Source organism: Cricetulus griseus, chromosome 3, assembly GCF_003668045.3.
Source record: "Cricetulus griseus strain 17A/GY chromosome 3, alternate assembly CriGri-PICRH-1.0, whole genome shotgun sequence".
NCBI lineage: Eukaryota > Metazoa > Chordata > Mammalia > Rodentia > Cricetidae > Cricetulus > Cricetulus griseus.
The window spans coordinates 94,205,934-94,218,623 of record NC_048596.1 but is presented as its reverse complement, the minus strand read 5'-3'; the positions used below and the strand labels follow the sequence as shown (position 1 = coordinate 94,218,623).

The 12,690-nt window shown below is 45.7% G+C and overlaps 1 protein-coding gene and 1 pseudogene across 1 annotated transcript; both read right to left on the bottom strand.

Annotated features, from left to right (window-relative positions):
* Window positions 1-2,366: 2,366 nt before the first annotated feature.
* Cavin3 (caveolae associated protein 3) lies at window positions 2,367-4,010 on the bottom strand. Its single transcript, XM_027404935.2, has 2 exons — window positions 3,514-4,010; window positions 2,367-2,994 (listed from the first exon to the last, which is right to left on the bottom strand). The coding sequence occupies exons 1-2, from the start codon at window positions 3,895-3,897 to the stop codon at window positions 2,584-2,586; spliced, it is 795 nt and encodes a 264-aa protein (XP_027260736.1). The 5' UTR covers window positions 3,898-4,010; the 3' UTR covers window positions 2,367-2,583.
* A 4,746-nt stretch (window positions 4,011-8,756) lies between these two features.
* On the bottom strand, window positions 8,757-9,535 carry LOC118238487 (annotated as a pseudogene).
* Between the last annotated feature and the right edge of the window lie 3,155 nt (window positions 9,536-12,690).

Here is a 12,690-nt window from a genome sequence, read left to right as displayed (position 1 = left end):
TTTACCCAGCAGGACTTGCCACATAGTAGGTACTCAATAAATGACTGTTGGTCTGGAATGGAACTTAATCAAAAATTATAAAAGAATATAGGAGCTAGGGAGATGGTTCAGCAGTTAAAGGCATTTGTGACTCTTACAGAGGACCTGGGTTCAGTTCCCAGCACCCACATGGTGGCTTACAACCATCTGTAACTCCAGTTCCAGGGGATCCAATGCCCTCTTCTGACTTCTATGGGCACCAGGCATACATGTGGTGCACATACATGTATGCAAAAAAGTACATAAAATAAACCTTCAAAATGTTTTAAATTAGAAGATCCAAGGATGGCCCAGTGGGTAAGAATATGTGACACATAAGCCTGATGACCTGAATTCAATTCCCACAGTGGAGGACAACTATTAAAAGTTGTCCTCTAACCTCCACACATGTGTAGTGATGTAATGCATGCGTTTGCTTCTTCCTTTTTTAATGTGATAAAAAGAAACTTCTAGAGTCACTGGGCAACTTCTGTCACAAAAATGACATAAGATAACATGCTGTCCCTCAATTGCTTGCACATCATCTGTGTGAGCCGTCTGATCCAGAAGCACCCGCTGGTGTCTCAGCCAGTCCTCAGATCTAGTCACAGCACCCGTGGCAGCTTCACCAGATGTGTATAGGTCAGCTGCAATCTGTATCACCAGAGGAAGACACCATGAGCAAACTACTGTACTTCTGCCCTACCCAGCCAAGTACTGAGAAGCTTGGACTACTTCAAACAGCTGGGCTTTCCTTAAAAGGTAGTTAGCTGGGCAGTTGTGCAACTCACCTTTAACCCCAGCACTCAGTAGGCAGAGATGGGTGGCTCTCTGTGAGTTCAAGTCCAGCCTGATCTACAGAGCCAGGGCCAGGACAGCCAGAGCTGTTACTCAGAGAAACCCTGTGTCAAAAAAAAAAAAGAAAGAAAAGAAAAAGAAAAAAGAAAGAAAGAAAGGATGGAAGGACGGAAGGACAGAAGGAAGGGAGGGAGGGAGGGAGGAAGAAAGAGGTGTTAGATAACTTAGATAACCCTCCCCCTGACATGCCCACTGGTATTATGACTGGGTTTGTGCTAGATATGGAAGTGTCCACAAAATGGTAGTGAACACTTGAATATTCCAGAATATTTCAAAGTCCATGGAAACTGACATGATGTATACCTTCAAAGAAGAATTAACACTGCAGTTATTTATTCTATTATGCATCAAGTATAAAATTAATTCCCCATTCTATAGTACTGAAACAATTTGATTTTAAAAAATTTTAATGGGGGCTAGGGAGCTGGCTGAAGTGAGGCAGATTATGGCAGCAGGCATATCTGGCTGAGGCTGCTCACCTCATAGCAGCCAGGAAACAGACAAGCAATAAAGCATCCATCTGTTCCGGCACACACCCAGTGACCTACTTTCTCAAACTAAGCCTCACCTCCTACTTTTCACCACCTCCCAATAATGATGCCATATTAAGGATCCATCAAGAGCTTAATCCATTTATTAAACCAAAACCCATTCTCTCTCTCTCTCTCTCTCTCTCTCTCTCTCTCTCTCTCTCTCTCTCTCTCTCACACACACACACACACACACACACACACACACAAAACTTGCAACCAAGCTCTAATCAATGATCCTTCAGAGGACATTTCAGATTCAAACCCTAATCAAAAATCTAAAAAACATCTAGATCCTAGTTTTTATTTTTATGCATTAACATGAAGACTGTGAACTTTATTTTATTCATTTCACTTATGAAGTCAGTTCATCATGCTGTCTCTCTGTTTGTGAGAGATGCTCAGTTCTAAGTGGCCTAGACTCAACCTATGAGGTTACTCATTTGTTTTTTAAAACAATGAGTGGTTTGTGTTTTGGTTTCAGCAGTAGACCAAGGGTTACTTTTGGATTGCTTTTCAACCTGGCCTCACCCCAATGCCCTGGGTTGCATGTGGCTGCCAGGAGAGACCTCAGAGTGATCACCAGACACTGGAAGCAGGATGAGTGGAAACAAGCCTGACTAAAGAACCCTGTAAAACTCAATTTACAAGACATGATGGAGGTCAAAGAGACTAAACGGGAAAGTATCGGTTGACATTTAACTGGGCGTTTTCATCAAAGAACTGTACAGCACCCCCCAGCAGGGTCCAAAACTTCACTTATATGTATAACCCCACAAGGCGAGTGCTTAAACAGTAAGTGGCCAGCAGGGTATTTCTCCGTGGCAATGGAGGAGACCCAGGATTCAGTGAAAAGTGAGAAACATTTGCCATTCAACCCATCCCAGGCTCCATCACATTTACCCCTCCTCCTGCCTTCCCCGCCCATGCCCATCCTCGCCCTTTCACATGGAGTCTGGGTTGAATGAAATTATTTTTATTGCTGGTGAGCCTAAATTAGGCTGAAGGCTTCTCTTTCGGAGGACATAGGGTACCAGACGGGAAGGCCAGGAAGGGAGGATGGGAACTGAGCAGTGGATGCAGGATTTTCTCCTTATTTGGGTGTAAGTGCTGCACGCTTTAAGGATTTATTTTAGGACAAGGCATAAGCACCAAGTAGGTCAGGCAGCTCCGGTGATCAGGCTGCACTCTCTATTTGAAGAGCAGGCCTCCCAGGATCTTCATTGGTAGCCTGAGGAGGTTCTAGCTCCAGAGCAGACTCTAGGGAGGACTCCAGGGCATCTGGCTGAGCTGCAGACTGGACATCTGATGGGCCTTCAGAGCTCCGGACAGGCCCTAGGCGTGGCGGCTTGACTGGTATGGACTGTGCTGCTTCAGGGCCTTTACGACTGGAAAAAGCCCTTCTTAGGCTTTGTACCTTCTGCAAGCCAGTGCGTCGCAGCCGCTGGGCCCGGGACTCCACTGGCTCCTCGTCGGAACTCTCTCCTATTTGATCCTCTGGCTGCTCTGGGCCCAGCACCGATTGGTCATCGGGGCCCAAGAGTTCTGATGCTTTCTGGAAGGCGCGGGCTGGGATTTCAGTCTCCTCCTGAATGTGACGACATAACTTTGATTCTGATAGGCACTTATCCAGAGCCTGCCTGAAACTCTCTCCCCGCGGTTATTCCAAAGGAAGCTACTCCACCCTTTGCCTCTGCCCGGGGAATTGGAGCCAAATGAGGAAAGGAGGAAGATGGGGCCCGGGAGAGCAGAGGGATGAGCAGGGAGAGGGGAGAGTAGACAGCGCAAGTTTGCAAAGTAGATGAGACAAGATAACAGCCATATGGGCGCTTGGAAGAGGCACTGAAACGCCACAACCGTTATTTTCATGTGGTTGGGACTGAGCAAATCTGCGGACTGGCCTGAGCTATAGCGAGGAGGGCGTGGATTGGCCAGACTGGGAGTGAGAGAGGGATAAGGCCACGAAGTAGGAAGTGAGAAGTGGGTGCGGCTCTGAGGGTTTGTTCCACAGCTGAGGGCGGCACATAGGGTCAGGAAGGTAGAGATGGTGGACCGCTGGAAGTGGTGGCCTAGAGGCGGGGACTAGGGGATGCCTAAGGTCACTGACCTTGAAGAGCAGGACGTGCAGCTTCCCGCGCGCCACCAGCAGCCCGTGGTTGGCCTCCAGCCGCTGTACCTGAGCAGCGCGGCGCAGCGCCCGCTCCTGGGCTGCGTCGGCGTGAGAGCCCACGCGCTCCGCCTTGGCCAGCAGCTGTGCCAGTGTATTGCTGGTGGTGTCGTGGCTGCGACTCAGTGCACCCAGGCCACTCTGGATGCGGCGCACCGAGCCCGCCAGGCCGCCCTGCCTCTCAGCCAGGCCACCCTGCCGCTCTCGCAGCGCCTCCAGCATGGTGGCCAGCTTCTCCAGCAAGGTCACCACGGTGACGGCGTGCACTGGGCCCCCACCCGGCGCCCCGGGCACAGGCCCCGACTCCAGCGCGCTCTCCCCCATGATCTCTGACAACTCTGACTGCTCTCCCTGTGGCCGATGGCTGCGAACTGGATTAGGGCCGACTTTCCCCGCCTTCTCCGCAGCTCAGGCCGTGACTCAGCCGGGCGGAGTTGGCATCTCCCGCGGTGGGAGAAGGAGGAGGCTGAGCAGGGGGCGGGATGTCCGAGGGGTGCTCTTTTGAGGGCTCCGCCCCAGGATCTGAGCAGTCTGGCCCAGAAATACCCCTCAAACCTTTTTTTTTTTTTCTTCCCTGAGTTTGAGCTCTACTTTCGCCCATTTCCCTGGTGGGCCTCTTTCAGGCCTATGCTGTCCCACAGCAAAGGGCGGGCCACTGAGATTTTCACTCATGAGCAGAGTGATCAAAGAAAGGTTGTGTGCGGGTTGGGTGGGGGTGTTAAAGGGTTAAGGCATAATCTGTCTTCAACGCTGCGAGCCCCATGCTGGGCGGAGGCCTACGAAGCTTGGAATGTTCTGCTACAGCCCCAGGAGTGCCCAGGCCCAAGGCAGGGCATTGTGTGGAGGCAGGCTGGGCGGGGCATCCTCTGATATTTTCCAGGTTTAGCCTCTGGCTTCATTTATTGCTGTTTCTTCCCATTGGTTTGTGTTGTCCTATTTTGGTAGCTCAGCTGTGGGTTAGAATACGTACTCCTTTGTCTGTGATTTAATGGAGGTTGACTGTGGTTCCTGCCTAATCCCCTTGCTTCCACCACCCAAGTGCTGGGGTTGTAAGTGTGTACCACCAAGCCTAGTGTGTGCTGGTGCTGGGGATTGAACCCAGGGCCCTATGCACACCAGTCAACAACTCTACTAACTGAGCTATATCCACTGCCCTGTTTCTGTGTTTCTGAGATAGGGTCTCACTATGTAGTACAGGCCTCAAGTGCAAAATTCTCTTGTCTCAGACACCCGAGTGTTGGAATAAAAATGTTCACCAGCAATGCTGGCTGACCAATGAGTTGGCTGGTTGACTGCAGTGTTAAGGATAAAATCCAAAGCCTCAAACACGTTAGACAAGTGGCCTGCCACTAAGTCACATCCCAGCACAACTAAGATGTGTGTGTGTGTGTGTGTGTGTGTGTGTGTGTGTGTGTGTGTGTAGATATGTTCATGTGAGTGCAGGTGCCCACAGAGCCAGAGGCATTAGATCCTCCTGGAGGTGAAGTTACAGGTGGTTGTGAGCCACCCAGTGTGTGTGGACAGATAGAACCTGTGTCCTCTGGAAGGGCAAGGAGTGCTCCTAACTACTAAGTCATCTCCCAACCCTATAGCTTCTGTTTTGCAATAGAAAAGAATTATTGCTTCTGTGAATTGCTTCAGGGGAGCGCAGGAAAAGAGGTGACAGGAGACAGAAAGAAGCCATAAGACAATCGCTGAGGTCTTCCATTCTCCATGGAATGGTCAAATTCTCAACATGCCAAAATGCAATGCTTTGTGGAATTGTTTTCTGAGTTCCTACATGATCCTTTTGCCATATAATAATAATTTTTTTAAAAAAAAAGCAAAATTGAGGTGTCTGTAATTTCTCCCTGTCTCACCAAGTTGATTTGTGGACACAGGTAAGCAGTCAAGGCAGCTCCTATAAGGAAAACTACAGAAAAAATACTCTGGATTTTCAACTAAGACAATGCCTTCAGCAACTTGGAGAGGAGACTCAGGCTTGCTGCTAGATTAGTGATTCACCAGTAGTCTTTGGTTTGTTCATAAACTGGAATCCTTCGTCTCATACACCAATACAGACTTAATGTTTCTGATTATCAAATGGAACAAAATCTTAGAAAGGGTGCAAGATGTCTAGATGAGTTCATTATACAAGAAACATCCTTTGGGGCTGGAGAGTGGGCTCAGCATTAAAAGCCCTTGTTGCTCTTGCAGAGGACCCAAGTTCAATCCCAAGCATGCACAGACATGGCAGCTCACAACAACCTGTAATTCCAGACCCAGGAAATCTGAGGGCCTCTTCTGACTGCCATGGACACCGGGCACACACATGGTACACATGCACACATGCAGGCAAAGCACACATATGCATCAAATAATAAATAAATCTCAAAAGAAAATTAAAGAAATGTTCTTGGTACTAGACACCAATTTCAGACACCCAGATAAACTAAGCATCCTTCAGGGACTTAACCCCTTGAGTAGAAGTCATATTGTGAGTCACCAATCCTAAACTTAAACTTCTGAAGCTATAAACAAAATAAACTTTCTGCCCCTAAATTTGTTTCCTCTGGTGTTTGGTAACAGCAACACAAAGCTAACACAGACATAGTTACTTGTATGTTTACTTGTGACAACAATTTTCCCTGTGTCTTAGTTACTTTTCTATTGCCATGACAAAACATCAGGATCAAGGAAACTTATAAAAGAAAGCATTTAATTTGGGGGCTCACAGTTCCAGAAGGTTAGAGTCTATGACCTAACTTGGTGGAGAGCAGGGAAGAAGGCAGGTAGGTGTGGCTAGCAGTTGCTCAGAGCTTACCTCTTGAGGTGGAAAGAGATAACTGGCAATGGTGTGGGCTGTTTGAAACCCCAAAGCCTCACTCCCAGTGATGCACTTCCTCCAATAAGGCCACACCTCCCAGTCCTTCCCAAACAGTTCCTCCAACTAGGGACCGAGAATTCAAATATATGAGTCTGTGGGGGCCATTCTCATTCAAACCACCACACCTTGTAAACCAGATAATATCTGTTTTTGTTCATTTTCATCTCACTGATGCACTTATAGGTATCTGTGGTGGAGTCCTGCTATGTGTGTTATTCTTTTGTTTAAGCTGCAGCTGCTAATAAAGAAAGGAACAACGGATACGCAACCCACGTGGAGTTTATTTACAAGAAGAGGGGAAAGGGGGGATGGGCAGTCAGCCAACCCTAGGGGAGCCGAAAGGAAGAGAGAGCGAGGGGTGTGGGGCAGGACCTTTTAAAGGGAAGGTTGCATATGCACAGTAGGGCAAAGGTCGAAAGGCATGGCCCCGTTGTTAGGGGGCGGGGTTAGGGTCATCCAGGTGTTTTGTTCTTACAATGTGTAGGAAAACAGAAGCTCAGTGCTATCTTGAATACCATTGAGTTGTTTTTGGTTTTCTCATTGGAGCATCTCTGATGTTTTTCTATTAAAATGAGATAATAGGTCTCTGTACTGAGTTAACAGCTTGTCTTTCAAGTCCTTTCCTATTTGCCATACATCTTGAGAATTATCTGGTATAGAATTGTAGAGCAGACATAGGCTCAAGTTGGGCTAAAAGAAGATCAAAAGACTTTGCCTTCTCCCATGGGTCTGTCTCTGATTGAGTTGATGAGAAATCCACAGCAAGGAAACCCTCTATCTGCAGTCACACACACACACACACACACACACACACACACACACACACACACACACACACACACACACACACTGCTGTTTTGATAGATAGCTGACTTCCTACTGTGGAATGACTTCAACTATTGTTACTATTCTTTTACTGGGAACTCCACTAAGAGTTTCCAGGGACCTGGGCTAAAACAGACTTGTTGCCAACCTACAAACTGGAAAGGGTGATTCATGCCATATGCTAAGCAAGCATGAAGGGGTAGGCGTGCTATTTAGACCACGGTTTCACTCTCAGTTGTGGAAATGATATGGGAGATGTTTTGTGGTTATTTTCGTAAACTGTCCTAACAGTGGGGGGAAAAAAAGACAGGGAGATATAATTCTAAGTAAACTTTCCTCTGCTCCATCACAATGCCTAAATATGTAATTTTGCTGTTCAATATTGTAAATATTCTTTATTCTTTCCCAATCTAAATATCATACTTTTTAAAACAGAAGTATGTCATTGTCCTAGAAAATAAAATGACTAATCCTGCTTTGTTTGTTTTCTAAAAGGAAAATAAATTAACAGGGAATGAGCCTCAGTGGACAGGCCCTGCCTTCCAGCCTTTGTCATAGGCATCCTGTCTACGGAAGAGGTAAGGCCACACCACACAATAAGGGGATTCTGTGCCACCAGCAGCTTAAATACCTATGAGTTCGGGGCAGCAGGAAAGAAGAATTTGCACTGTTTCCAGAAATTAAACTGTTCAAATAAATAGACCCCAGGACATGGGAATGCCTTCAATGGCAAAAATCAAGTATATTGCTTACTCCAATGACTATATATATATATATATATTATATATATATATATATATATATTCCATACTGATTCTGTACATCTGTCCTATGGAACTGTGAGGACAATAAATGGGGGGGGGGATTTTTTTTCAGAGCTAAGGATGGAACCCAGGGTCTTGCATTTGCTAGACAAGCACTCTACCACTGAGTTAAATACCGCACCCTAAGTGGGGATTATTTCAATGATTCTTTTCTCCCCTTCTGTCTTCATATCTATTATTATCTTTTTTTTTTTTTTTTTTTTAGAAATGATCTTGTGGAGTCAAGGCTGACCTTGAACTTTCTGTATAGACCTTTTGATCCTCGTGAATGCTGGGATTATAGCTCTGTGCCAACATGCCCAGCCTTCACCTCTCACCCCCACTCCCAGGGCTGAAGACAAAACCCATGAGCTAGAGTATTCTGGGCAAGCATTCTACCTTGGAGATACAACCCTAACCCCACGTTTCTGTGGTTCTAAGCCAGGTACATTACAATAGCTTGATTCAGAAGCTTTAGAAAACTAATAGACATACAGACACCACCTAAAAGCACTAGACAGGACAAAAGGCAATTTTTAAGAGCAGACAATTAGTCCCCCTGTGAAAGGGAGGAGTGCTGCTTACTACTGTCATTTGGTTTCGCTTTGCTTTCAGAAAACTGTCCATTCTCCATCTTGCTTAAGCATCTGCAGAGCAGCTTCCTACCACGAAGTAGTGTGCCTATGCATTCAGTGGCCTGAGAAGAACTGTCCTCTGTCCCAGGGAATTGCCGGATGGCACAGAGAGCAACTGTGTGCCTTCAGGCCATCTGCCTCCTCAGGCCAAGGAACAGTAGACTGGGAAAGTAGTAAGGTCCATTCATGCTGAAACTCTTCCCTAGTCACAGCCTTTTCAGCACCAGCTGGCTCTTCCTTCTCCCAGTCTCTGTGGAAGTGGAGATTAGCCATACCCTAACACAGGTACTCACATGAGATGGTACCATTTACGTAGAAAAATTCTAGGGCTGGCATCCAGTCAGACCCACTGTGTGAGCAGCTTTATTGTTGCATGGAATGGTGATTGCCACTCAGCATAGAGGAAAATCCATGTTACACAGAGCACTGGTGGGTAGATTGACATCAGACACCTCTGTGAGAAGCTAATGGTGAGCCCCAGCATCAATCACAACCAGAAGACCACCTAGGTCTGGTTAAGGAAGGTCTCAGGAATGAAGTGGCCAGAGTATGAATGACTCTCATGTCAGTTGCGAACTTCAGCACAGCCTTGTCAGCATTCCTGGTGATAATGACACTGATATCAGCAGATTTTTCAGTGGCAAGTGAGCAACCAGAAGAAGCTTCTCCCATGGTCTCTTCAGATTTCTGAGGTACCTACCATCACTTTTCCTTTTATAAAGGTACTGTTCCATGTGGAAATCAAGGTTGGTCCTACCTACGTGAATTCCCACTATAAAGAATTTAAAAACATTCCCTTCCTAGATTTGTAGAACATCGGGGGTTCTAGACATTGTGTGTGTGTTTCCCTTTAAGTTACTATAAGAATCCGTAGCAATGTTTAGACCCCTCTCTGGATAATGAAGGAAGGCCAGGTGGATGGTTAGTTCAAAGCATTCAGTATACATCAGGGCATTTTGCCCCCAAGATAAGACTGGAGTCGTTTGGGAGGCAAGAACTTCAGAAAATATACTTGCTACTGAAGCCAATAGCAGGAATGTAGGAATTGGGCCCCCTCTTCGAAATATCTTGGGACATTCCAAAAGACAAGAAGCCTAAAGCCCATTAGTGAATAGACTCCATTGAGCCCTTTTCTGTAATGTAAGGAACTCAAAGCATTCTGGTATTAGAGAATTGCTGGCTGAAGGAGGGCAGCATTTTTGAGAAATCACTAAGAAGCATTTGACGAAAGACAACAGCATCCTTCTACCTGACATCTCTCAACTGCACTCTGATTCAAGGATTAATTTTACCACCCATGTGATAAAAGAGAGAGCAGAACACTTGGACTGAGCCCAAATAGAGACCTGAAGACAGGCTTGAACAAGATGCTGTAGGCAGTGATTCCTAATAGATTAAGGCTTAATTAAGGGCATTGTGAGCCTCTGAAGTTCCCTCACTACTTCATATTAACACCAACATTCTCCTATGTATTGATAGCTAGGCCCAAGGAAGGTCAAATAATTTACAAGCCACCTAGTACCTCTACCTGGGAAGTGATTTGAAATACGTGGCTTATCACTAGTTGAGTATAGTAGCTCACCCCCTGTAATCCCAGTACTTGGGCCACTGAAGCAGGCAAAATGCCATGAATCTGAGTCTAGTCTGGACTACATAGTGAACACCAGGCCAGCCAGGTAGTTGAGGAACACTGCTCCGTCTCTTGCCACCTTGAAATCAGAGCATCTGCAATTACCCATAGGAGACCCTCACAAGATTGGACCACTAGCATCCCCTCATAGAAATGGCTCTTGAGGCTCAAAGGACACATGAGTCCCTCCCTGAGAATAAATATGTGGTTAATAACTGCTGTAGGGGGTTCTCCACTCTAGCTCCCCATAGGTAACCCCACATAAACTCAACAAACTTGACTTGAGTGGAATCAGTTCTTTGGTCACTGATCTGGCATGAACAGATATGTGTTCATCTCTCCCCATGAAAATTATGAAACATAGAGTGACAAAACAAGAGCCTATTCAAAAGCATAAAGAGGACAGAGGGGAAAGAGGGAGGGAGGGAGAGGAAGGGAAGGAGGAAGGGAGGGAGGGAGGAAGGGAGGGAGGGGAGGGAGGGAGGGAGGGAGGAGGGAGGGAGAAAGGGAGGGAGGGAAGGAGAAAGGGAGGGAGGGAAGGAGGGAAGACTGACTTATAAATACTTCTGCACAATAAAACTTGTACAAAGGGGACTGGAAAAAAGGCTCCACAGGTAAAGTTCTGGGTAAAACTATTGGCTTACAAACCTGACAACTTGAATTTGATTCCATGATGAAAGGACAAACCAAACACTCTAAAGTTGTCCTCTGAACTCCACAGGCTTGCTAGCACACACACACACACACACACACACACACACACACACACACCATACATACACACGCCACCCAAGCAATTTTTTAAAAATTTTCAGGATATTGAGGACATCATATATTATGCTTACATTGGCTCCATCTGAGTAGAAAAGCTATGGAGGCAGAAAAAAAAACAGAATGTCCAGATGGTGCTTTACTTCTAAAGGTTACAAAATTGAAATTGTGACTCCTCAAAGAATAGAAACTGCTGTCTGTCTTTAATTTGGGATTTGGGCTATCCTGGGGAAGCCAAATTTCAGTGCCACCTGCTGAAGCTTGGAAGACCAGGAAAAGCAAGCTTAGATTCCTCTAAGGTTGATTTCAGAAAGACAGGGAAGCTTCTGGGGCTGAGATCCCTGGAGAAGACCAGTCACTTATATGTCTCATGGGTAAACGTCCTATGTTACTGCTGCCTGCTGCCAAAATCTCGGATACCATGAGGATCAGCTAAATGTCTGTTTAGCACTGTCCAACACAAAAATAATGCACATAATTTTAAATTTTATAATATTCAGATTTTAAAAATAAAAAGAAAGCTGGGCAATGTTGGTACACGCCTTTAATCCCAGCATTCAGGAGGCAGGTGTATCTCTGAGTTTGAGGCCAGCCTGGTCTACAGAGAGAGTTCCAAGACAGACAGAGGTACACAGAGAAACGCTGTCTCAAAAAAAAAAAAAAAGAAAGAAAGAAAGAAAGAAAGAAAGAAAGAAAGAAAGAAAGAAAGAAAGAAGTGAGCTTGGACTTAGTAGCGCACGACTTCAATCCCAGCACTTGGGAGGGGAGGTAGGAGGAGATCAGGAGTTCAAGGCCATTCTAGGCTACTGTCTCAAAAACACAGGCAGAGAGGGGAGGAAAGAAGGAAAGAAAGATGGAAGGGATGGAGAGATGGAAACAAGTGAAATTAACATTAATGTATTCATTTAACTCAGTATATCCAGCATATTATTAATTAATAGATAATCTTACATTTAAAAGTAATAGTTAAGGTAGTAAGGAGATAGCTCAGTAAACTTGGGAATCTTGAGTTCAGTTCCCAAAATCATGTAAAAATCTAAGCACAGCTGCATGGGCCTATAGCCATCTCTGGGGAGGCAGAGACCTAAGGTTTCCTGGAGCTTGCTGGCCAGTCAGTCAAGCCAAACCAGTGAAACCATGTCTAAAAAGAATGGTTGAAGAAGACATCTAATGTCCATTTCTGGCCTATGCATGCTCTTGAACACACAAACTTGTGCACACACACACACACACACACACACACACACGGAGAGAGAGAGAGAGAAAGAGAGAGGGGGGCAAAGACAGAGACAGAGACAGAGACAGAGACAGAGAGATAGTACTCCTGGAAAAATCTATAACAATTAATCTAACTAAAGGAATTTTAACGTGCTCTATTGAGAGGTATTTTGATTAATGTAATCATTTTGTGTCCTTTCATTTTTCTGTAACCTTATGAGTATTTCTTTAAATGAAATAAGGGCTGGAGAAATGGCTCAGCAGTACCCAACATGCACATAGTGGCTCACAACTCTCACTTTTTTTATTTAGGGGGGTTGAGACAAGGTTCCTCTGTGTAGTGTTGGCTGTCCTGAAGCTTGTTCTGTA